General features: G+C 40.9%; 1 protein-coding gene across 6 annotated transcripts; it reads left to right on the top strand.

Annotated features, from left to right (window-relative positions):
• The first annotated feature begins 2,294 nt into the window (after nt 1-2,294).
• Nucleotides 2,295-23,860, top strand: fnip2 (folliculin interacting protein 2). Of its 6 annotated transcripts, none has more exons than XM_035530242.1 (18): nt 2,295-2,888; nt 6,517-6,640; nt 11,165-11,257; nt 11,343-11,443; nt 12,290-12,364; nt 13,417-13,475; nt 13,568-13,675; nt 14,262-14,333; nt 15,732-15,867; nt 16,048-16,249; nt 16,377-16,465; nt 18,404-18,550; nt 19,059-19,228; nt 19,368-20,103; nt 20,597-20,753; nt 21,216-21,416; nt 21,528-21,643; nt 21,789-23,860. In XM_035530242.1, exons 1-18 carry the CDS (start codon nt 2,800-2,802, stop codon nt 21,865-21,867), a joined length of 2,754 nt encoding a protein of 917 aa, XP_035386135.1. In that variant the 5' UTR covers nt 2,295-2,799; the 3' UTR covers nt 21,868-23,860. The 6 variants fall into 6 exon arrangements, with proteins under 6 accessions (XP_035386135.1, XP_035386134.1, XP_035386136.1 ...); XM_035530241.1 differs by having other exon boundaries at nt 11,162-11,257; XM_027024601.2 differs by lacking the exon at nt 2,295-2,888 and adding an exon at nt 4,514-4,631 and having other exon boundaries at nt 11,162-11,257; nt 16,051-16,249.
• The last annotated feature ends 1,321 nt before the right edge of the window (nt 23,861-25,181 follow it).

Raw genomic sequence — 25,181 nt, 5'->3', positions numbered from 1 at the left:
ACACATGGAAAGAGCTGTTATTGTAATTTCTTATATACCCAGGGAAAAATCTTCATCTGAATGACCAGATGAAGTGGACCTTTGTAATTTGATGTTGCCATCAGAGCTACAGAGTTTTAAGATGAGAAGAAGAGCAGTCATTATATGCAAACTGACTGGATCTCACATGATACTTAGCATGCTATGACAATACACTGCCAAAGGAGTTAGCTGACAGACGCTGTAGCATTCCCCATTCATCTCCTTCACTATTGGAAAGCTCTTAAAATGTCATGTAAGTTAAGATGTACTGGACTGGGGAGGATGACCAAACCAGACCATGTGGGCCTTTGTGTGTCTTAAGAAGATTGACACAGATACCATATCAAAGCTTGAGACTTAGCTTTCGAGTCCTGAATCCTTCCTGGAGTAGCTAGGAAGCATTATTTGTCATCTGGATAGCTCAGTTGTTAGAGAATCTGACCTTCAATCTGAATTTGTAGCATTCGAGTCCTTGTTCAGGTGACAATACTGTTACTTTGCCACACTTTAGAAGTTTCTTGAAATACCTCTATGTCAAACTAAGTCTGGGAACAGGCCCATGTTTCCTTGAACCTTTCATATTCCTACCCATTCCCCCAGCTGTGACAATGTGTAATTGGCATATGTGCATATCCCAGGTTAGGGTAGCTAGGTCTCTTGGCAAGAATTAAAGGTCAAAATCCTTCTTACTTTATAAAATCAACACTTCTGAGCCTATCCCTTTTGACTTACTTACTGAGATTATTCTCATTGAAAATTCATTACACATGGTGTAGTTCTTGTAGTGCAGTGAGCAATTTCAATATTGGCTAAGAGAAGAAGCAGACTTGTTCAAGTCAAAGAATCCATTTACATTTAAAGAACAGAAGCTTGTCAGTGGAGGATGTACTTGCTCATACCCTTCTGTTCACTTCCTTTTGTACACACTACAGACTGTGACCTTGAGATGCTTGAATGAAAGTTGAACATATGGCCTTATGAACATATGGTTGAACATATAGAACATATACAATATCACTCTTGACTCTCAGACCTAATGTCTAAGTTTATTCACTAAACAGAGATAGGAAAACATGCATAAAAACCACTGACTAAGATTCTACTAATGACCAGAGGTACTGACTGCACTAGAATAACTGTAGTAAACAGATGAAACAATATAACCAACCAGAATTATCCCAAATTATTCATAGTGGACCAAAGTTACTGGGCAGTCTACATATCCAACAAACAAAGACCAACAAAGAAAAATTATTAACCAAGCAAGATTTTTGTGAAAAGAACTCAAAGATATAACATGAAGAACAGGTGAAAATGGGAAACCTTTGTGAAAAAGTTGGTGGGAGAACTAATTACAGAATTGAGGAGGCTGCATAGCAGAGGGGAGGAAAGAGTTAATGATATAATTCTTATATATATAAACAGTACTGGTACTGTTGATAACAACTGGTAATGTAAAAAGGGAAATGCTTGTTCTTACGACTTTTGTTCTTGCTTGTTGAAATGCTCGTTCTTGCTGGATTTAGAGGGCAGGGTGCTTCCCATTTATCACATCTCATATTGATGGTCATTTGTTTCTAAGACATCAGTGCAGTTTATATAACTTCACCTTGCCAGGGTCATCAGCATGCAGGCATACAACTACAGGCATCGACATAATTGTGGCAACAGATGCTTTGGCTCATTCATGAAATCTGGTCAAGAAACAGACAATCTAGCCATTTACAATAGTTTATAGCAAAAAGACACATATAAGCGCGACAGGTCAGAGAGATTTAGGCTTGATCTCAGATCATACCAAATGGAGAGTGCTTACTCACTGGAAACTTCAAAATAACCTTTATTCCTTATACCTAAATTCAGAGTCCAGAATGCTTACCTTTATGGTTTTGTCTCTGAAACAAGGTGGGGGACATTTTGCAATTTTCCACTGAGAATTGATCGTTTTTGCTTAAGTTAAAAACATATGGTAAAGACAGTAAAATGACTAAGGCAATAAAATCATTTGGATTTGCTTATTGATGTTAATAGTATTTTAGATAAGTATTATATTAATAATTATACGCACATTTTTCTATCTTCAATATGGCATATGGCAAAAAAAATGCAGAGATTTTTATGTTTTGAACAAAACGCTAACTATATTTAGATATCTTGGATTTTTTTATCAGTATTATTTCAGTATCACTATTATGCTGCTTGCTGCCACATCTACAAAAATGTACTAAATACATTTTCGACATTTATTGACATTGCAAAACACTAGCATCGCAGTTCTTCAGATACATACAACGGGGAGAGAAACAGGTTGTACAAAGTAAGTCTATTGTTTGTGACAAAATTATAACTTTTCTAGAATTCAGTTCTGTTGCATAAATGTGGGGTTTGCTTCCTTTAGAATGACAACAACAGAAAGCAGCATTTGTCTTTACTGTGTACTAAGACAGGAAAACAAAGGATGTCGAACCATTCGTCCACATCTACAAATTTGCAATTTCACGTAAGAGCCGCCAGAGGGCACCAGAACACTGGTTTGGTGGGACTGCTGTGAACGCACGTCAGCTATACGTGCAAGGCGCACCAAATGGTGAATCCTTTACTGCGAAAGCCGTATGATTTTTTTGTGATTGCTGCCATACGCGTAAAGTCCACCTGTCTTAACTGTCACATGATTGAAACACCGTGTCGACGATATTCGCGCTAGCCAGTATGGTGGACAGGGGTTCCCGGTATGTAGGCCCGCGTGTGTGATCTCGATACGGACGGTGCACTAGCAGCATGGCTCCGACACTCCTGCAGAAACTCTTCAGCAAGAAGGCGTCTTCCACGGGGGGCGCGAGGGACTGTAGAAAAGCTGCCGACCAGTGGTGAGTGGACGCGCCTTTGTTACCGTTAGCTCGCGGACAACCGAACAGTTAGGGCTGCTCGTCAGCAAAACAAAACAAAACGCGCTCTGCTGGCTACCAGCGTGTATCCACGCGCATTTCGCCCTAGCGTGCTCATTTAAATTCCGTGCGTGCGCGCATGAAATATGCTTTATTCTTAGTCAGCATCTCCGAACAGCTGGAAGTTGAAGTATTTTGTGTATGTTCTCTATAGTGTGTCAGTGGGAGTGTGTGTGAGTCAGTCCCGTTAATACGCAGTATTCCACACGCGGTTGTTAACACCCCGATTCCCGTAGTGTTCGCTTGTTCGCGTGCAACCTCACGTGCGGCCAGAGGTTCTGCGCGTGACGTAACGTCTGCACTGTTCAGCAGCACTGGCTGGATGCCTTAACGTTATGTTGAAATGTACCCATGTAATACATTTTACGCTATTTTTCCATTCAAAATTATTATTTACAGAAAATTAGCGCGACGTTCTCCCATAACCTTTTATTACTGTAGATCTTTCTTTTTTAATGCAAATTTTTATTCATTTTTTAACGCACGACCCCTTGATTTTGAAGTGCGGCCAGCAGGCGTGTGTGCGAGAGCTAGCTTGCTGTACTAGTGCGAGGGCCAGACAGAGGAAACCGTCACCTGGTCACCTCATCATATATGAATCTGCCATGGAAAATATTTCATACTTCCTCATTTGAGTCGTGAAGTCAAAATTTTAATGTTAATATGTGAAATGGAGAATACTTGGTTTTGGTTGTTATATTTGGAGAATATTGAGTGGTGGAGTTTGTGCAACCACAGGCTTGTTTTAAACATTTTTATTCGTTTAAATGAAGAGATCATTTATGTGTACCAAAATGGCTTGTATCTTATGTTAAGAATGGAGTTTTTTGGTCTGATGTGTTCTCCTTGCTATACTTGGTGTGTAAAACACCAATTTTTCATTCCTGATTTCTGTATCCTAACCTCTAGTTACTATTCATATGGGGTGTATTGGTAATATTGTAATATTGTAATATTGGTATATTGTAATATTGGTGTAACTGTTCCTGATTTGATGCCTTAACAGCCATGCTTGTTCTCTGGCCTAAAACAGCAGTAATTAGAGTTGCAGTATGTAGCATTTTCAAGCGCAGCCTACACATTACACATGAATTGTTCACTATGCGTCACATACTTGGTCAAATGACTTGACCTGATATGTTTTGGGGTTTTTTTTGGGTTTTTTTGGGGGGGGGGGTTTTATACAACATCTAATATTGTGATTATGATATGTTACAGTATTGTTTGCCTCAGCTGTCATCAGATGAGTGTGTGGTTCGGATGGGTGGGTGCTGAGGTGTGCAACTTTGGCTGCAGGGAATGTCATATGACTGTTGAATCACATGCTGAGTGAGTGAGTGAGTGTGTGTGTGTGTGGGGGGGGGGGGTGAGTGGTGAAAAAGAATGAGAGGGACACTGTCACATGATGCTCATGTTCCATTAAATCCATCATCAGATAGATAAGAAGGACCCTCCTTACATGCTTGGCAGTATGTGTGCACCTCTCTCTCTAGTGTAACTTTAGATGACCGTATAGAATATAGGAGAACACAGAAAGTACAAGGTGCATATGGTGTTTTGCCCTTCTTTTTTTCTTTCTTTTTGCATTTTAAAAATGAAGATTAAGAGTCAAAGAAAATCTGGTTCCGCCTGGCACTATAATATGGAGGCATTTCTACGTGACAGGTAGTGTGTGTGTGTGTGTGTGTGTGTGTGTGCGCATGCACACTCTCTCAAAATACACTTACAAGTCATGCTGACTGGGTAGAAACTCTAAAGCAACCATAGATTAATCTTACAGACACACTCGGATGCACCTCATTCTGGATCTCCTTCACATACAACTTGTAGGATATTAATACACACCACGCAGTAGTCCATTATGCGGGATTTTTTTTATCATGGTACGCATTTACAAAAGATAACATTACTGTATGAACCACAGTGAGAGTATAAGCAAAATTTGATTTGATTATGCTAAATATCAGATAGTGGTATATCAGAAAGAATCAGGGCTGTCCTCAGTCCCCTGATGAATTTTTAGGACACACAGGATCTGATTTCATTGATGTTTACAGCATTTCACTGAGACACTTATCCAGAGTACACAGGCTTCCTTGGGATTCGAACCCACGATCTTGGTGTTGCCAGGACCTTGCTGCTCTAGCAGGAACGCTTCAGAAGCATGCACCCCTGTGTACTCAGAAGAGTTCAAAAATGGAATCGCAGCACAGGAAGGAGCCGATGTGCTTGTGTGATTCACTTAGGGCCATGAGCGTGCTTGCTTGCCACTGTGGTCATATGACTGTATGTGTTAAGTTCTTTTATAGACCTTTTTACATCAGCTCTTTTTCAGGCTGTGTGTTTTCTTTGGCGCTCATGTGCATGTGTGAGCGCCAGTGTGTATCCGAGTGTGTAGTGGCAGTACCAGCCCAAGTTAGTGGTACTCACACACACAGTGTATGAGGATAAAGAGATCTTGTGTGTGTGTGTGTGTGTGTGTGTGTGTGGGTGGGTGGGTAAGCATTGCCTATGTGAAGCAGTGCATTGTTCTGCAGCTGGTCTAGTGAGTTGTCTCTAACACACATGCACACACAGACACAAAGTTTCCATAACGTAGTCTGAGCTGAAGATCACACACTCAGCAGCAAGTAATTATATAATAACACACTTGCTTACACACACACAGCCTGTGATAGGAGTAAGTGATATAACACTGCATTCTCTCTAGACCCCCAAGAAAAAAGCCCTCTGCATCATGTGGGTTCATCAGAAGAAGGAGTGGGTGTGGGTGTGTTGCTGATGCAGCATTATTTAACAAAAAATGAGAGCGTGGTCTAGCCAGCCTTTATGTAGCCTCTTTCCCAGTGTCAGGACATTTCTGGAAGTGTGTGTGTGTGTGTGTGTGTGTGTGTGTGTGTGTGTGTGTGTGTGTGTGTGTGTGTGTGTGTGTGTGTGTGTGTGTGTGTGTGTGTGTGTGTGTGGGGTGGGGGGGGGCGTATGTGTCTATGGGCAAGTCTGAAGTCAACAAATGGATGTGTGTTGACTGGACAGGATGGAGAGCAGGTACTGTAAATTTGTGCATTTGGCAATGGTGCATCTGTTTGTGGTGGAATGGTATGGCAGGCTGGGGTCTGTGTGTGTGTGTGTGTGTGTGTGTGTGTGGTGCATGCATGTGGGCTGGCGTGTATGTGGTGTGTGCATGCATGGGCGTTGTCCTCAAGATATTTACACTGTAATATGGGTTTAGAGCAAGGAAACTGTCTTAAAAGAAAACTGTTTGGTTCTTTTCAAGTTACACATGTTGTAATTTAAACCAATGCTCCAGAGTAGCTCACATCTCACATTTAATATCTGATTGCTTACTGATATTTAGTTGCATGTGCTTGTTTGCATTCGTTTCCATACTGGCTGACAGCTGATTATGCTTGCACTGATTTGGTCACAGCTTTTCTTATGTATTCCAATGCATGTTTTGACACTTTAGCTTGTTTCATTAAGCGCTTCTTGCCAATGTGTAGCTGTTAATATTACATTTTCTTTCTCTCTGTCTCTCTTCTCTCTCTTTCAGCTGGGCAACAGCAGAGTTCGATCTTGCTCAGATCAGATTGATTGTGTATCAAGATTGCGAAAGAAGGGGTCGGCAGGTTCTGTTTGACTCCAAAGCTATACAGAAGCTGGACCCATTAAAACAGGTATCTAGCTTCATTCTGTGTGTGTAAATGAAGGATAGAGAGATGGTGTTTTTCAGTGTGACAATGTTCTTTCAGGAGACATCACATGTTGCAATCCCTCTTGCTTGGATCTTATGACAGATGTGACTGATTCGATAACGGGGTCAAAGAGTTTTGTGTGTGTCTGTGTGTGTGTGTCTGTGTGTGTGTGTCTGTGTGTGTGTGTCTGTGTGTGTGTGTCTGTGTGTGTGTGTCTGTGCGAGAGGTTTTTTTTAATGTGTTATGTGTATCAGATTTATAGTTGCTTTCTGTTGGTTCTTGGTTTGGATGTTATGCTTATTATCCTTTAGAAGTGGAAGCAGTTGGGAATTTTATTGTATCCCACATGTAATAAAATGTGTATTATAATAGCAGTATATACAGAGTCTGTTGATGAGATAAAGCCATCCAGTTATATCAGGCTTACTTATTGGTTGTCCAGACAATCCATTTGTTTTACAATTCAATGTTTCCATGCATCAGATTACAGATATTACAGAATCCTCCACACCAACTCTCTCCAGTCAGAATGTGTTTTATGGTCATTAAGTTGTGGTCACATGAGAATCTGTTCTTAAGAGGTGTGTGTGTGTATGTGTGTGTGTGTGTGTGTGTGTGTGTGTGTGTGTGTGTGTGTGTGTGTATGTCTATACAACATTGCTACCTCAAAGTGCTTTTTGAGGCCAGTGATGCTGCTATCCGTTTCCACTTCCATTGCTCATGTGATGAGCCACTTTTGATGGAACTCCAAAGCATTGGTTTTAACCAGCGGCACCTCTCAAGTGTGTTTATAGTCTTAGTTGGATAAAGGTGTTGAATCTCTAATAATACTGCATATTATTTTGTATGAAGATGTCCTTTTCTTTGTGCATAGTATTTGTCAAAGATCCTATTGTACATTAAATTGCATGTGGTAGATGCTTTCATCCAGGGAAGCTTGCATATATGTATCAGTATGTATCACGTTTCATGTGCTCCCTGGGAACTGATCCCACATTCTTGCTCTGCCTGCTCCACCAGGTGAGCTACCGGATTATGAGCCTCAGCATTCCCAACATAAGCAGCATCATCAGTCGGCTCTTCATCTGCTGTGCAGTTTGGCCAGCAGGAGTAAAATGGTCTGTTTGCCCTATTTGAAACTATTTGCGACCATTTGAAACAAACCCCTTCATTTCTGGCCATGAATGTGGTGCAGAGTAAATCACATCAGGGCATCATCATCATCATTCCAGACCATATGCCCTGCAGCCTTCCAGTAAGCTAGTTCCTGCTTTGCAGGCACATGGGGCACAAATCCTCTTTTGGTTGAATCAGCCAGTAACACGGGGTGTTTTAAACCACACCATTAATAAGTTTTTGATCAACTGTGGCCAACAGTCAGACCTGGTGTATGAGAGGGAGCTGTTGATTGTTTTAAAGGAGTCACTTATAGGCGTGTTTTTACAACCCACAAAATGTGCACTCATTGCACGTGACTCGGTGAGACGTTTTGTTCATTCGTGCAAAGTGGAATGACCCTTGAACTCAAGCTCTCGAATTTCACACCCAGCCCAACCTGGGGTTTCTTGTGTCACAAGGTAGGGTGCTGGTCATCCCCTGCACCGCACCTGGAAAGTTTTGACCATGTCCAGTTCAAACTACCTGTGACCACACTCGCACACTCCCCATTCTCCACACACTCAGCTAGCAGCTCAGGTTCCTTGGCCAGTGCCGGCCACACCCGCTCTCTCTGTCGCCACGGTGCTGCTGAAGCTGGTCCAATTGCAAAAGGCGTGTATACGCTATATATGATCTTGCCGGCACAGCCGATGAAGGACCTCTGTCTGAACATCCCGTTTCTCTGGAAAACTTTACATATATGCACATATTTGTTGGAGCCACTTCTCCAACTTTAGTGGTCATGGCCCCCAAGTGCCCCTGTTACTACTGAGAAAGCCTTGGTGTTAACCTTCCACATTTCCCAATCTTTCCTCTTTGAGTCCCTGGTATTTATCTAATTTCTCAAATTCCTTCCTTTATATGTTTTCATCAGTTGGTAGTGCCATATCTATTGCTACTACTGTTTTCTGCATCTTGGTTGTTTATCTGTCTGGATCTGGAGGTCCTATGAGAGATTAACGTTGATCTCCACCACTTTATGGAATTCCTCCCATTTGGACTTGGAGGGGTGTTCAGGACATATACCTTGCATATGTTCCTGTACAGGATCCCTGACACTTGATTGTGTCTCTCAGTTTATGCTTTTCCCCTCCTCTTTTTAGGTCTTCTCTCTCTCTCTCATTCATATATATATATATGTGTGTGTGTGTGTGTGTGTGACATGCTGTTAGCTTTAAGTGTGTGGATGGTGCCACATATGAAAAAATATGTTACATTATAGGAAATAATTCTTTACCAGTCAGTAGCTTGGACACAACTGACTGATTGTACGTATGTTTTTCATAGTATTTTAATTTAATTGTTTTATGCTTATGTTTATGACAAATATAGTCAGAGTTGGTGGTCTATGTATGAAATGATCCACCTCCTCCTCCTCCAAAAGAAAAAAAAAGACATATAAATTCAGAACTTCATAGGTGACATATTAGATGGCTGCCTCATGAAACTGGGTAAGAGGACGCCAAAGTAATGAATGCTGTTGAAGAACTTTGAGTAATCTAAAATCAAATGTAGTCAATTTTTGTTTATCATGGCATAATCACATGTGCTATTTCAATATTTTTAAAATAATATTTTTATTTTTATTTTTTTTTCTAAAATGTAGAAAATATTTAAAATAATAGAAAAGGTATTTCCAGTAGTGGCTTGCTTCCATTTGTTCAGGCATTTGAAATGCAAAAGAAAGGAAAAAAGCTCAGTCCTGACTACAACACAGACACAGGTGTCAGACAAATAGAAATTCCTTGGATTCAGTGTGTACAGAAAAACAAAGACCAGAGGAAGGACTTTTATTTTGCATCACTAGCTTGTTTGTAGGAATCTTTTGCTGGAAACGTTAATACTTTCCATGTCCACTGATTATATGTAGGTTCTACTGTTATGCACACAAGCTGATTGGAGAAGACTGTCAAGAAGCAGGAGCTTGAGTGCTGCACCTGGATTAGGTTGAGAAGATCATGGCTTATTGAAGGCAACTATAGATGGCACGATGCCAGTTTTTCTGGTCCGATACAGATATCTTGCATTTGGAATATTGATACCGAACCAATTTTATTTCCTTAAAAACCACTGTTGGGCTGTAGTTTAGTTATTTGAGAGAATTATATATGCTACTGTCTGATATGTGGTTTTTATATATATATATATATATATATATATATATATATATATATATATATATATATATATATATATATATATATATATATATATATATATTACACTATTTTACAGATATTATGTGTAGATATGAAAGATAAAATAAGTAAAATTATAAAAAACAAAACACTTTGCAATTAGCTAAAGCATTTAATTTTTGTCTTTCCATTGCCTTACAGTTAGTGTCTCTCTTGCTGAGATCATATTTACAGCCTTGGTCATCACCTGTTTGTTTCTCAGCTTTACTGTAGTCACCCTCAGTATACACTCTCGCGCTCTCTCTCTCTCTCTCTCTCTCTCTCTCTCTGTCTAGCTGTCTCTGCTCAGTACGGCTGCCTCATTCTCTCACTGCTGAAATTTACACTATAGTTTGTCTGCTTTTTTCTTTAGTGTAATTCCACATCAACTTAATAATTTTATAGCAGTCCTTGTGAATTTCAGCAGTGAATCACTGTTCTACATGCTACACACCGATCGCACTTCAGGCACTAAATGAGCAGACAGAGAGAAACTACTGGTACTACTCTTCTCTCTTCACTTGAGCTCTGCTTTAAACCAATAGAAAGCAGATTAAATTATGTTTACAAGATGGTTATTCCTCCTCACCTATAAATAAAATAAAATAAAAATCTATGGACAGTTGTTTGAAGTTGGCTTATTCTGCAGTTTCTTATTCAAAATATCAAGAAGCAGCGGTTTTCTTTGAGATTACTAAACACATACTGCTGCACCTCCTAGCGTGGTAGAGTTAATATATTTTACACAGGCACAGAGCATACGTGCATCAGCTATAGCCTGTTTGGTGTGTTTAAGTGTAAATACACATAGGTGACGAGGGACGATAGTGAGCCAATAGAAAGCGATCAGTCTCTGTTGGCGTTAGTTCTTCAGTGTTAGTTCTATGTGTTCCTATCCTAAAGGCCCTTGTTGAGAAAGAGATAAATTGTACTATTCAACAGTGAATGGTAATGTCTGCCTGCAAGGTTCCAGGGTACGATTTGTAAGTTTTGGGGGTTGAGATTTGGACTGATCTAAAACTTTCCTGTGTTGTTGATGTGGGGTTGCAAAAATGCCTTACTCCTATTATTTGGTTATGCATATTTAAAAATTATTATGCTAGCCAATAAAAAGTATCTGTTCTGAACTGATTGGTTGATTCACTATACCAATTGGTTGTTTCACCAGCAGAATGCAGAAGAGACAAAAGCCCCGCCCAGCAAAAGTGGCACCTGTCAAATCAGCAGCAGAGAAAACCAGAAAGAGACTCAACCTATATATCAGGTTAAATTCTCACAAATTCAACCAAAGTAACCATTCTTATGTTGAAGGTTCAGTAGAAGAATAATTGTGCTGTATTTGCATACAGTACACCAGACCAGCTTCAGATGTGAACATGCTTGGGGAGATGATGTTTGGCTCAGTTGCCATGAGCTACAAGGGTTCAACGCTAAAGATTCACCATATACGGTGAGTATAAATGTTTTTTTGTGTGTGTGTGTGTTGTTGGGGGGACACAAACGGGTTTGTTTTATAAAAGCCATATGCACATCATAATTTTTTTTATTTAATGTGTGGTGGTGGTAGTGCTTTGAAACCATCTCTGTCTTGGTCCAAATTTGGCTTTTTTGCAGGGTACAGTTGGCAGATTGGCCCACTGACATGAATACAGTTTTTTGGAAGACTGTGGGTTATAAACACAGTCTCCATAAGACACAATTTATGAACTGAGCATAAGATGGCATGTTCACATTAAATACCATGGCAGATAATAAATCAAAACTAAATCAAAACATATGTCCAGAAACCAGAACAGACTCTATTTCACTTGACTTGTCTCACTGCGCAACACAGTTGCGCAGGGTATAAAAGAATATTTAATCAGTTATCATGTGTCTTTGGAAGTCTGTAGTGAGAGCCTGATGGAAGATGCTGAAAGTTTTTTTGTTTTTGTTTTTGTTTTTTTATTATTCAGCGGTTCTGATCTGATGCAATAATTCATTCAATAATTTATAATAATTAACTGTACTGTAGTATTCACCTCAAACTGTACTGTTTCAAGGCTAACCATGAGTCATTTGTTTCCTTTAAAATACATGTATGTATAAAATAAACAAAACAAAGGTTAAGACAGGTCTATCAAAGAATGGGTCATTTAACTCTTTATACTGACATCTGCACAAATTTTGAGGTCTCTGGTGATGTATGTGTGATTCATTGGTTATGTGATGGTACATTTTCTTAAGAAGGGGGTGGGTGGGTGGGTGTGTGTGTGTTTGCTTGCGCACATGTCTTTGTGTCTGTGTGTTTAATCAGGTCTCCTCCTCAGCTGATGGTCAGTAAAGTTTTCTCCACACGATATGGCAGCAGTAACACTGGGAGCACCACCACGTGAGTCTGTCTGATTGGCTCGTGGGTCATGCTGCATCGAATCACTATCTGTTGTCAACACCCTGTCATTCCTAAATTCCTCTATATCCTGATAGGAATTATTATATTTCATTCAAGAATAAAAATGTAGACTTGAATTGAGTTGAATTAGTAAAAGAAAATAGCTGGTCCTGTTCTTTATTGCAGGTCAATATTAACAAGCATATTGAGGCATATTGAATGTAAATCACACAAAGAACCCAAATATTTATACAGATTTCAGGAGTGATTATGTAATCACCCCACCTTGAAGCAAGTTGAAGCTTGACACCATATCCTCTTTTCTTTTTTATCAACAAAGATGATTTCAACTCTTACCACCAAACACCTGCAAGATAAAGTTGCTCTGTACCACTTTGTCCTTTGGTGATAAGATAAGGAACCTTGCTTAGCCACAGAACTCTCAAAGAAGCTTTCAAGTCTTTTAAAAACAATAATCTTTCTCAATACTCACAGAAACAGTCACAGAGACTTGCACAGAGACCTTTAAACCACCTGCATCAAAGACTCTGCTCTGCACCCAGAGACCCACAAGGGCCTCTATTGTGTTCTAATTCCTAGGCTTTACCTTAGGGTAAAGGGTCTTATTCGATGCCCAGACCTACAAATTATTTTTTTATATTACCACAACCCCTTCCAGAACTTCGAACTGATGAACAACAAGGTCCAGATTTAGGCACTTGAGTACTTTGTGTAAGCATCTTGACCCAAAGAAGACTGTAAATCTCTGAAAGCCAAATAATCCATTCTCAGATCTAGACTAAGTATATCTCATGAAATCATTCTTTAATCACGAGTTATCTATAAGTGATTTTTTTTTTTTTTTACAGAACTCATGGAATGTATAGCTACAGGCAGTCCTTGTTAACTACGTAGTTTTAGCTGAATGAACATAAAGTGACACTTTTGCCTTCATTTTTTCACCAGTTCTGATTGGCAGCAGTTTCAGTGTAGTCATGCTTGAACCTGCTTGGGGGTATTTAACCCTAACTCTTGCCTCTCTTTCTCTGCAGTCTACAAGACAGTTTTGAATCTCTAAGCCAGACTTGTCCGAGTCACAGCAGTAGCATAGGTAAGATGCGTGTACACACGTGTTGTGTTACTGGCCAAGGTCACATGGCCTTAATTGATGTGTCCAAATAACACGTTACTTCAATGTTAAAGGTGTTCCTGGTTCAGGGGTTTGGAGATTATATAGGTGCACTGTTACCCTGGGTTATTCACTAGGCTCCACCCCTCAGCTACTCTCCGAGAGTGCATCATTCTTTGCAGGTGTGTGTCTGGCACAGATGCATCATGAGCTCATGTGGCACGCAGCACATGCATGATGTCACATGCGGTTGATGTTACACTAACAGTTTTTCACATTTCTCTATTGCAGAGACTCTCTAGTGTCCTCCACCCCCCCCCCCCCCCCACTCTCTCTCTCTCTCCCTCTCTCTCTCTCTCTTCCTCCCTCCCCCTCTCTCTCTCTCTCTGTCTTTGTCTGTTATTCTCTAAACCTGTAACACCTAATGCACGGCTGCAGTAAACCAAAACAGCTGCTGAGGTCTTAAAAGCACTCATGATGCACTCGCGTGGTGTGGTATTAATAGGACAACCCAACCAAAAAAAATGCGATAACCTACTTTGTTAGGACCAGCAAAATTATCTGGCCAAAGTAAAGTTTTTAGTTCATGAGGTTAATGTTAGGCTTAGGACTCTTGTTGTCTATTTACATTCATGCAATACATTGTGACATAGGTGTGACGCAAATATAAAAAAAACAAATATAAATGTGTGCGCGCGTGTGTGTGTGTGTGTGTGTCCGTGTGTGTGTCTGCGCTCATACTCATTTTATCGGTGTCTTCTGCTCTAGCCCACAGTAATCCTGTGGACATGCCAGGTAGAGGTTGCAGCGAAGACGGGGATTCTGGCATTGCCCGTTCAGGTACACAAACTCACACACATGTGCACACTAATGCACACTAATGCAGAGAAGCCCAATCACAAAAATATACACAAACATACACAAACACAGACCAATGCACACAAATGCACAAAAACACAGACCACTTAAACAAACACAACACACACCCATACTGGTACACACAATTGCACACTAAAACATACTAATGCAGACAAGCACAAGCACATGGTAATACAAATGTATGCAAACACAGAGCAATGCATACAAACTGAAACACACACCCACACACCCATATCAGTACAGACGAGTGCACAATAATACACACAAACACAGACAAGCACAAGCACACACAAATGCATCCAAACACACACAAACAAGTCCACACTAATACATACATACAGAGAGAAGCACAAGCACACACCAATACATACAACTGCACGCAAACACAGACAAGTGCACATGAACACATACCAATACACACAAACGCACACAAGCATGCACACATTACAAAAGACACAAGCACACAACACCCATCAATACACACAAACTTGCATATACACATACCAGTACATGCATGTGCACAAACACACTTTCACACACACTCGCCAGTACCCACAAGTGCACTCAAATGCAGAATACTCAAGCGCACATACACACACATCGGTGCACACGCAGCTGGCAGCGCTTTGTGTTTGTAATTGAGTTGCTGTTTGAGAGATGTGTGAGTCTCAAAGGCTTTATACTGCCCTTTTTCAATCTACACTAAGGTTCAACTTTCTAACATTTAACATATATATTTGATTTAATTCTGTACTGATCACATTATGTAGTAGTAGCAACAAACGCTCTGGCTTGCTACATATCAAATGTGGTAGCAGGTAAACGATAGCTTCAATAGAGCTGTGTTTGATTTTAATGAGATATTTAGCATGTTTCTAGTTACATTTGTGTGAATGCATGATGGGAAGTTGAGTGAATGTGTTCTGAACTGCAACTTGAAAACTGCTAGTAATCCTCTAGCTACTCTACATGCTGATTCAGTTTTAGGTAAACATCGCTGTTTACCTGTTAACTGTGAAGGCCATTTGTGAAAATATTGATTGACCTTGGTGTAATGGTCAATTAGTATAGTAACCCAATGGAATGTGTTTATCGTGTATTTTGAACAGATTTTCATGGCTTGTTATGTATATTTGCATTGTGTAGCATGCATTTGAACTGTCCTTTTATATTGTAAATACATGTAGATCAGAGTAACTGTTATATTCACTAATAAAAGAATGAAACTGCATTACCAGCTACCAGTTTCTAGATCCATCACCGTTTCCTTGCAGTTCAATGTGCATGCATTTAATGCTATGCTTATTGTTTTATTCCTTCAGTCTTATTGATCTGTAAGTTGAATTTCACCTTTTACAGCATCACTAAGCAGCCTGCTGGCCACGCCGCTTCCTTCTCCTGGCTCTTCCTCCAGCAGTGGCTGCGCCAGCAGTTACCAGCGGCGATGGCTTCGTAGCCAGGCAACTAGCCTGCAGCATGGCCCTATCCCTCGCTGGTGAGTGTGTGTGATTTTAAGGTGGAACCACAGTGTCCAAATGGCTTCCCTCATCTTTGGCTTTTATGTGATCTTGTTTATGATCTTCTATGGTCTTGTATGTTGATAATATGTTTTTCTTGTGTGTGTGTGTGTGTGTGTGTGTGTGTGTGTGTGTGTGTGTGTGTGTGTGTTTGGCAGCAGCACCGAGGAGATGTTCAGCCTATCGGATGAGAGCTGTGGCTCAAACCCAGGTGTGGGCCGGCGGAAGAAGATCGCCGTCAGTATCATCATCAGCCTGCCCGAGAAAGAGGAGGAGAGCATCAGCTTCCAGGGGTTCTTCTTCTCCCACTTCCCCCTGTTTGAGTCACACATGAACAAGCTCAAGGGTGCCATCGAGAGGGTGAGCTGTGCTATTGCGGGACACTAGAAAGTTTTGTGCTAGCCTTTGTTCTTTTCAAACAAGTGGATGGTTGGAGAACAATGAGTGATGCAAGTGGACATCTTCAGATTGTGTGTGTGTGTTTCAGGCGATGATTGTATGCAGAAGAGTAGCAGAGGCGAGTCAGCGAGTGCAAGTGTATTTGTGTCGAGTTATGGAGGCATTGGGAGAGTTCAGGTGAGGATATATGCATATTCTTCATAAATGTGTTTTTTGTGTGTCATGTCTGTGTATCTGCATGGTTTATTATGTCTAATATGTTGGAACTTCAGTTCTATTTAGGGGTCGACCTATATGGTTTTTCAGGGTTGATATTGATTGTTAATAATCAAAGTCAGAGTCAAATTTATTTACATGTGTTGTCACAAAGCAGCCTTACAGATGTTTGGGTCCAGATCACTAATGAGCTAGCCAATAGCAACAGTGGCAAGGAATTAAGGAAGGAACCTTGAGAGGACCAAGACTTGAGGAGAGAGAGATATAAATATATACACACACACAGCCCATGTGACGATACAGTAGCATCAGTTTATTTATTTACTGGTTGAATTTGATGTTTGTAGCTCAAACCTTTATAAGAATGCACAATTTACTCACAAGTGACATTAAATGAACATAATGTTTAATATTACAACAAAAATGCTTTCAGCTTTACATAACATAAAGGTTGAAAAACAGTAACTTAAAAACAATTTCAAATAGATAAAATAAAATTAAATAATAGCTCTCTTATAGTAAAAATAGCTTCCCAAATTACAAATGGAATGACAACAACTCAATAAGTAAATTTTGTAAAATGCAAAATTTATTAAAAAGATTTTTTAAAGTTGCAATCTTCAGTATGTCAATATGAGTTACACAAAGTTATTGCATAGAAACTATGTTTAAATTACATGCTGTATATCCAATACATTATTAAAAAAAGGAATTTCTGTTTTATTTCATATATACATCACTGGAAAAAGCTAAGAGACCAATGCAAAATTATTCATTTCTCTGGTTTTGCTATTTAAAATTTTTGTTATATTCCATAAACTACTGACATTTCTCCCAAGTTCCAAGTAACAATATTGTCATTTTGAGCACTTATCTTCAGAAAATGACAACTGGTCAAAATAACGGCGTTTAAAAAAATGCAGTGTCGTCAGACCTCAAATAAGCAAAGAAAGGTTGCTATTTATATTTTACATTTAGGGCATTTGGCTGATGCTTTTATCCAAAGCAACTTACAATTATGACTGAATACAACTTGAATAATTGAGGATTAAGGGCCTTGCCTCAGGCCCAACAGTAGCAACCCAGCAGTGGTGGTTCTTGAACTGGCAACCTTCTGATTACAAGACGAGTAACGTAACCAATAAACTACCACTGCCCCCGTGTCATGCTGTTCTGCAGTCTTTCACATTGCTCAGTAAATAAGATTTGCTTCACGTGATGACCTAATCAGATGTATAGTCTAAAAAAATACCCACTCACCCTCCTCTGGGCACGCACTGACAAAACTGACAACTTCTCAGAACAGGCGTTGTTTTAGATTACACCAAAATATATGATGATATCCATCATCTCAAAGTGTGTGTGCACAAGTAAGTAAACAAAATTATATGACTGAATGCATTGTGCTTTTTGCCAACTGCATTGTTCAGACTTCCCCTCAATGTAGAAGTGAATGCAGGCTTGGCTTGATTCCCACATTCCTCACAAATTTCAAAGAGCATGTTTGATTAGATTTACTCAACATGTCCACATTTCTGTAAATCTAAAGGCGCTGCAGATGGGACATTGAACCAGGCTACAGAACTAATTTGTGTGGTTACACAACAATGATCCTTTTATCAGCAAGGAAATAAGTTCAAGGGACGATTCTGATAATCAGGAAAATAATAAATGTCCGTAACCATTATTCGTCAGGCCAATAATCAATTGAACCTGGTTCTATTTCTACCTTTTTACTCAATTTCTCTCTGCTAGATGTTTCTTCCATACTTGATCTGTGTGTTTTTGGTCATTTGCTGATGTCTGATCTTTGTATTTGCCTTGTGGCTCATGATCAGTGTCTCTGTGATCGTTGACTTGGGTCTGATTGTGGGTGCCATTCCCTTTGCTTTAATGTAGGATGACTGTATGGAACCTGTACATGGCACCACGGATCACTGAGCCTGTCTGGCTGACCATGGTATCCCAAAGTGCCGAGCGAAACCCACTGTGTCAGCGCTTCCTGAAAGAGATGAGCCTGCTTATGGAGCATGGGGCCAAGAACCAGTTAGTACTCCCTTCCCCTTTTAACCTTTAACTTTTAACCTTTTTAACCTTTACCAGTCATGGACAACTGAGCCCTTGCAACAATAAACCACACATGCATATCCATAAACTGTTCTTCTGCATTCTCCAAAATAGAAACTTAATGGGCTTAATTGGAAGTTTTCTTTTTAAATGTCCACATGAATGAAGTAAGGTAAATCTAAATAAAGCATATTTAACATAAGATCATTTTTAAAAGTAAAAGTTGTACAAAATCCAAGTCTAAAATAACTTATTACATAAAAAGAGCTGATATTATGGTTTATCATTGCAAAGGCTCAGTTATTATGTCTAGGCAAATCGGTGCATTAGCATATTAATTTAAATGTATTACATGAAAGCTCTTGTTTTATGCATTTTGTTTTATTACTTTATCTTCTCCCACCAAACTGCAAAAATGCCATATCATAGCATTACTACAGAGGTGTGGGTCATGGGAAAGCCCTTTCTGGTTCTTTGTTCTCCCCAGGTTCCTCTCTGCTCTTCTCACTGCTGTCCTGATGTACCACCTGGCCTGGGTTCCCACTGTGATGCCTAGTAACCACCTGCCAATCAAGCCTGTCTGCCAGAAGCATGCCTCCCCAACAGTGGATCTGCTGGCCAAGTCTCACCCATACAATGCTCTGTGGGCTCAGCTGGGTACACACACACACACACACAGTACTCTGAACTTAGCTATAGTAGGGACACACGCCCTATTAGCACGGACACGTGCACTCACTCTGTCAATCCATTGTGTGTGTGTGAGAGCCTGGTTGTTGTGGTGTTTGTTGTGTAGGGGATCTCTATGGTGCCTTGGGCTCTCCGGTGCGCGTGTGTCGCACAGTGGTTGTTGGGCGGAGGAGGGAGCTGGTGCAGCGCGTGCTTTACGTCATGTCCTACTTCATCCGATGCTCCGACCTGCAGGAAAACACCCAGCCTCAGGGACAGATGGACAGTCCAGCCAATCCTTGCCCTGCTCAGCCATCTAATCCCATCCCCTGTCCTGAAAGGACCAGTGAGAAACCGCTCACCACCCCTGGCTCAGGGGCTGTAAAGCCTGACATTGGCCCTGAAAGGACCAATGAAAAAATGTTAAGACCTGACTTGGATTCTGCAGTGCCTTTCATGCAATCAGAAAGGGCCACGGTGACAGCTGATACTACCCCATTTCCCCAAATGACCAGTGACATGTTGGAGGGTGCAGAGGTTGGACTGGAATGTTTTGGGGAGAGTAACATCTCTGTAGGGGTGGGATTAGAGCACATTTTGGCCAGTCAGAGTCCTCCTGTACACAGGGTGCAGTTCACCATTGGCAGCCCTAAGGAGCGGAAGAATGATGGACAACTCAGAGATTTGGTCAGGACAGGATGTGGGCAGGAGGTCCATAGGAAGTTACCTCATAGGATATTGACAGACATACAACGGAACACGAGCTTGGACAGCTCTCTGGGCGACAGTGATGAAGAGGAGTCAACACCCCAACGGCCGTACAAAGCGTCAGAGATGCAGGAGTATGAAGTGCCCCTGCTGAGGTTACCAGAACACACACACACACACTCACACGCTCTCTTAACTCTCTCTATCTCTTATCTCTTCCCCAGTGCTGCAGTTCTCAATAGCAGGACTTAGATTCAGTTATTTGAGGCATTACTAAGCTTAATAAACAGTACCAATATATATTCCAAACACTAAATTACATATGTCTGTGTGCAGTTCATAGGAATATAGAACATGGCTGTATATGGGTATACCTGTAGTATATAGGTATATAGTACATAGTACAAATGTAAATGAAAGGTCGGTTCACCTTTACGGAATGCTAATTGGCAAATGCTACACCAAATCATAGCCATCATTCATGAAGTGTATAATGCTAACTGTTGACTTAAACTCGACCGCTGTTGAGAAGACATGCCTTCTTGTAAAGATGTGTGTGTGTGTGTGTGTGTGTGTGTGTGTGTGTGTGTGTGTGTGTGTGTGTGTGTGTGTGTGTGTGTATACGCACTTTCATGTCTGTGCATGTAGCTGTCCGACGGAATGCCGCCCCAGCTTGAACCATTTTGGCCGTTCCCTTCTCGGAGGATACTGCCCCCAGTACATGCCTGACTTCGCCCTGCATGGTGTCAGCTCCGACCACCACCTCAGGCAGTGCCTGCCCACAGACCTGGAGCACACAGTCCTTGTGAGTACAGAGGGGAAAGTGTGTGTATGTGTGTGTGTGTGTGTGTATGTGTGTGTGTGTGTGGCTTCTTCACTTGCTGTGACTATTCCAATGCCTGCATGCGTGTGAGACTGAGTGGGTTGTATTTTGTTATGGCTTGAATGTGTCACTTGTGAACTGCACTCACATGTGGTCTCAGACCTGTGCTACTCCCCCCTAGTGGTGGCTGAGGTCTCTAACAAGCTCGTGTTAAAGTAGTGTACAGCACTTCTTCCTAATATCCGTCTTGTTGACTGACTTCCCTGAAGTCTTGTGGTGTTGTCTAGTGCTGCAGATTGTTAGAGGAGTAAAAACTATGTAGGGCCAAGACACTGAACTAATTGTCCTAATTGTCTCATTATTCTTGATGATGGTTATTTGGTATAATTGGTATACGTATGTGTGTGTATGTGCTTGTGTGTGTGTTTGTGTACACGCACACAGCATCCTGCTCTGGATGAGCCAGTCGCCGAGGCGGTGTGTATTGTGGCAGACACGGACCGGCTGTGTGTCCAGCTGGCCACCAGCCAGCACCGCATGTGTGAGACAAGCCGTTTCGGGAAGGATGTGATGGTGTCCAGCCTCGTCCACGCGCTTCTGGTGTCCACGCTCCAGCTGCACGCGCTTAACGTTGCTGCAGACTTTGTATGGCGCAAAACTTTTTTTTGTTTGGTTGTTTGTTTTTAATGAATGTTTTCTTGTTCGAATAACAGCTTCCGCTCTATAAGGAACTCATTGTGTGTGTTTGTCTGGCAGTGTGTGATGCATCTGGAGGATCGCCTGCAGGAGTTGTACTTTAAGAGCTGTTCTCTGGCTGAGTATTTGAGAGGCCAATCAAGAGCCAATGTGAAGGAGCTGACATTAACATTGGGGTATGTTTTCTCTCTCTCTCTCACACACACACACACACATACATATACACACACTCTACACTCTTTCCTTTCATTTAATTTCTTTAATGTGCTCCGTTTATGGGGTTGTGTGTGTGTGTGTGTGTTTGTGTATTTGCCCATGTAGGATTGAGTCCAATGATCTTCCGTTACTTACGGCGGTAGCCAGCACACACTCGCCCTATGTAGCCCAGATCCTGCTCTGAGTGGACCAGGGAAGATCACTTCACTGGACTAACCGATCAGAATGTGTTCCAGCTTGCAACAGCCCCCCAAGGACCGGATCACCCAGTTTTAACACACCCATCAAAGCTCTCTATCAGACCAATCATAGCCCAGACTCAGCCGTAGTTGGACCAATCAGGATCATCCTCTTACCCCTTGAGGAAAGAAGGTTTACATCCTCTCTGTTTGACAGGAACCAGCCTAAGTATGTTTTGTGTTAATTTTTTTCCTATGTTATTTATGCTGCCTTCACAAAATGGAACACACTTTATTAGGCACTTGTTTACATTCCAAGTCTCTTTTTTTGCATTTGCAGGGGTTTTTAATGGGTTTTGTTTGTCTTAATTAAAAGGGAGGCATAAAGAGACTGCCCAGCACTGAGTTAGAAATATGTGTGTTGCCGCTAAGGCACTGTTGAAACTGGTGTAATCAGGGTACCGAATGAGAAAAAAGGTAAACGGCTCTTCGATAAGGCATATATAAAGAAACAATCCATCCTTCCAAAATGCTTGAGGCAATACATACTGGTTAAATGTGTGTTATGCAAGTAGACAGTGTATGGTTTTAGTTTAGAAAAAGGTGGAGAGAGAGGTCATATTCCAACATTTTCTGGGAATTGACCAGCGCACAGGTCACCTAGTCAATCCAGAGCATCTGGAAGGTTCTAAAGTTGATATTTTCTTCAGTAGTATCAAATAAATTGAGAGATGCATGCTTGATGGTTAAGCATGTCGAAAGTTTCCCTCTTCACACAGAAATCATTAAAGAGCGATGGTTTAGAGAATTCCAATTTGCATAAGTCTTTAGTATTTGTCTTGGGAGGCAGTTGGTATGGGCCTATATGATGACCCAATTTTTGCTCATTTTGTTTTTTCTGTAGTTTGAGTTGATTTGCTCTGTGTGGCTGCCCCTTGTGGTGTAATGGCAGATGGCGGTTCAGGATTTTCACAAAGGCCACAACTCCACAGCAGAGATGCCTTTGGTCAAATTTGAATTTGTATGTGTTTATATGTATGTAAGCTGAACACTTGTTCTGAAAATGTTGCGATCATCCTTGTGCTGTGTACTACTGATGTCTTATTTATATCAACATCAAGTAGGCCTATAGTATGCACATTTCTTTCTCTGTGTATGCGTGAGTGAAAGGAAGAAAGTGAAAGAATGTAGGGTAAGCAGGGAATGTTTATGTAATGTAAGTGTAGGTAGACATATAGATGAGCAGCGGTTAATAGCTGTGTGTGTGTGTGTGTGTGTGTGTGTGTGTGTGTGTGTGTGTGTGTCTGTGTGTGTCTGTGTGTGTGCGCGAGTGTGCTTGTTCATCAGTCCAAGACAGAGGTGCGGATGTTTAATGGAGTTTAAGGAGGTGTACTTAGTCTAGTAATTAAGCAGCTGTTAATTACGTGTGTGTATGTTGGTCGATCATTCGGTTCTATCAGGTGCTCTCTTGTACACTGTGTTAAGGCATATTAAAACATATACTTTTTTATTATCTTTTAGCATAATGTTTCACTAACACCTTTTTTGGGATCACATATGGAGAGACAGACACCACAGAATATACTGAGTCAAATACTTTATTCTAATTCAACTCTTGTCTTATGGCTCTGATCTCTTTAATATTTAAAAAAAAGACAGAATGAAAACTTGGTTTTAAACTATTTTTGTACACTAAGCTCTACCTCAGAAGATGGCTTTCAAAAGTGTCCTTCAGTCTTGACCAGTGGTGTGAAGTATTGGCCATCCGTGCAACGCCGCCTTGTGTGGTAACACCAGACAGGTGTTACAGGAAGTGGAAGAACGCCAGTGTGCATTTAGAAAGAAACACTAATGCTTCGGTTATTACATCTGGGGCTGTTCACCTGTTGGTGGCGTGTGTAGGGATTTGCTTCGAACAAAACTATACGGGTTACACATTTGTCTAAAGGGAATTATGGATGAGAGCTGGCATCAAATAAATGTTCCCATAATTGGAAAGCCCTCTTTGTTTGTCTTGCTTCCTTTACATCTAACATAGAAACATTCAGAAAGGGTAACACTATCTCCATTCGACCTTGCATCACCCAAAAGTGCAAACATTTATTTAAAACTCGCTGTAAGTGCACGGGATTCAGTCTGCATGAGGTATTGACAAAAAGTACATGGACATCTTCAATCCTTGCATGTTTTCACATGTATAGTGTTAACGTTTCTCATTCTCTTGTTTTGAATGGTACTTCTGTAAACACCTCATTCAGTAGCACCATTGTAGTTCAATAGTAGGCAAACCCTCACATAAAACTATTCCATGGGGTATTTATACTGACCCTTAAGTTTTTTCTCAACTTCAGACCTTTCAAAACACTCCTGCGCTCATTCCTGACACTAAAACATGTACCTGGTATTGTTTCCACAGTGACTTGGTGTGAGGCATCATCTGATCTATGACTTCCCCCTGCGGTCGCAGCTCTCGGTTCTCGCCTTTTTTCTCCTTAAGACAAAAATAAGATGATTACTTCAAACAAATTGGGGAGAAATAAACAAATATTAAAATTCTACATGCACTGCGTAATGTTTAGAGAAAAACACGACATCAGTGTTTGATGTGAAATTTAATATGTATTTAATATGTGGTATTTAATTGTCAATCCGGGCCCATTACAAGAAGGGAGTGGGCTCAGCTGGCTTGTCTATGAAGAAAATGTGGAGATCAAGGCTGAACTGAGCAGGCTGAGAGCACAGCTTGAGAAAGTAGGAAAAGGGAAACACTTAGTTACACTGCAGTGCACATCCAATGAAGCAATGTTCTGCTATACACAGGAGATGGTTTTAGATTGAAATAAGGAACTATAATTAAAGTCCAGGTAAATAGCATAAATGTGTTAGGGCATATCAACAAATGGATCGTCTATGGTACTATAATATCACAGTCTAACTTGCGTTATGTTTTTGATAGTATATCAAAGTATGTGCACATGCATGTATTTAATAGTGATGCTAAATTAAATGCTTTTGCACAGTTGGAAAGCCCAAGGCCCAGTTTCCCCCTGGAGTCTCCCAAACCACGAGACAACAGGTTTCCCTCACTCTCCCTCAGACAGCCTACCAGATTTGCACCTGCTGAGTCCCACTGGCTCCAAGAAGCCCCATCATCCAGACCCTACAGGCCTTGCCGTCCACTACTGCCTCCCCTCTCCTGTCACTCAGATGTGAGGCCAACACGAACGCACAGGTGAGAATCTAAATCACGTACACACTTTTGGAGCGTGTGATAGCAGTTCAGTGTTGTGCTGCTGCATCAAAAATGCCGGCTTACATG

The sequence above is a fragment of the Electrophorus electricus genome, chromosome 9 (genome assembly GCF_013358815.1).
Source record: "Electrophorus electricus isolate fEleEle1 chromosome 9, fEleEle1.pri, whole genome shotgun sequence".
Lineage (NCBI taxonomy): Eukaryota > Metazoa > Chordata > Actinopteri > Gymnotiformes > Gymnotidae > Electrophorus > Electrophorus electricus.
The sequence above is the reverse complement of the archived record's forward strand: the minus strand, read 5'-3'. Positions and strand labels throughout refer to the sequence as shown.

Bases quoted from the DNA above. Each gene is read 5' to 3' on its own strand.
- fnip2 (XM_027024600.2), top strand. From the start codon at position 4,516: ATGGTGTTTTGCCCTTCTTTTTTTCTTTCTTTTTGCATTTTAAAAATG. The intron at 4,632-6,516 runs GTAGTGTGTGTG...TCTCTCTTTCAG, and splicing joins GAGGCATTTCTACGTGACAG to CTGGGCAACAGCAGAGTTCG. The intron at 20,754-21,215 runs GTGAGTACAGAG...ACACGCACACAG, and splicing joins ACCTGGAGCACACAGTCCTT to CATCCTGCTCTGGATGAGCC.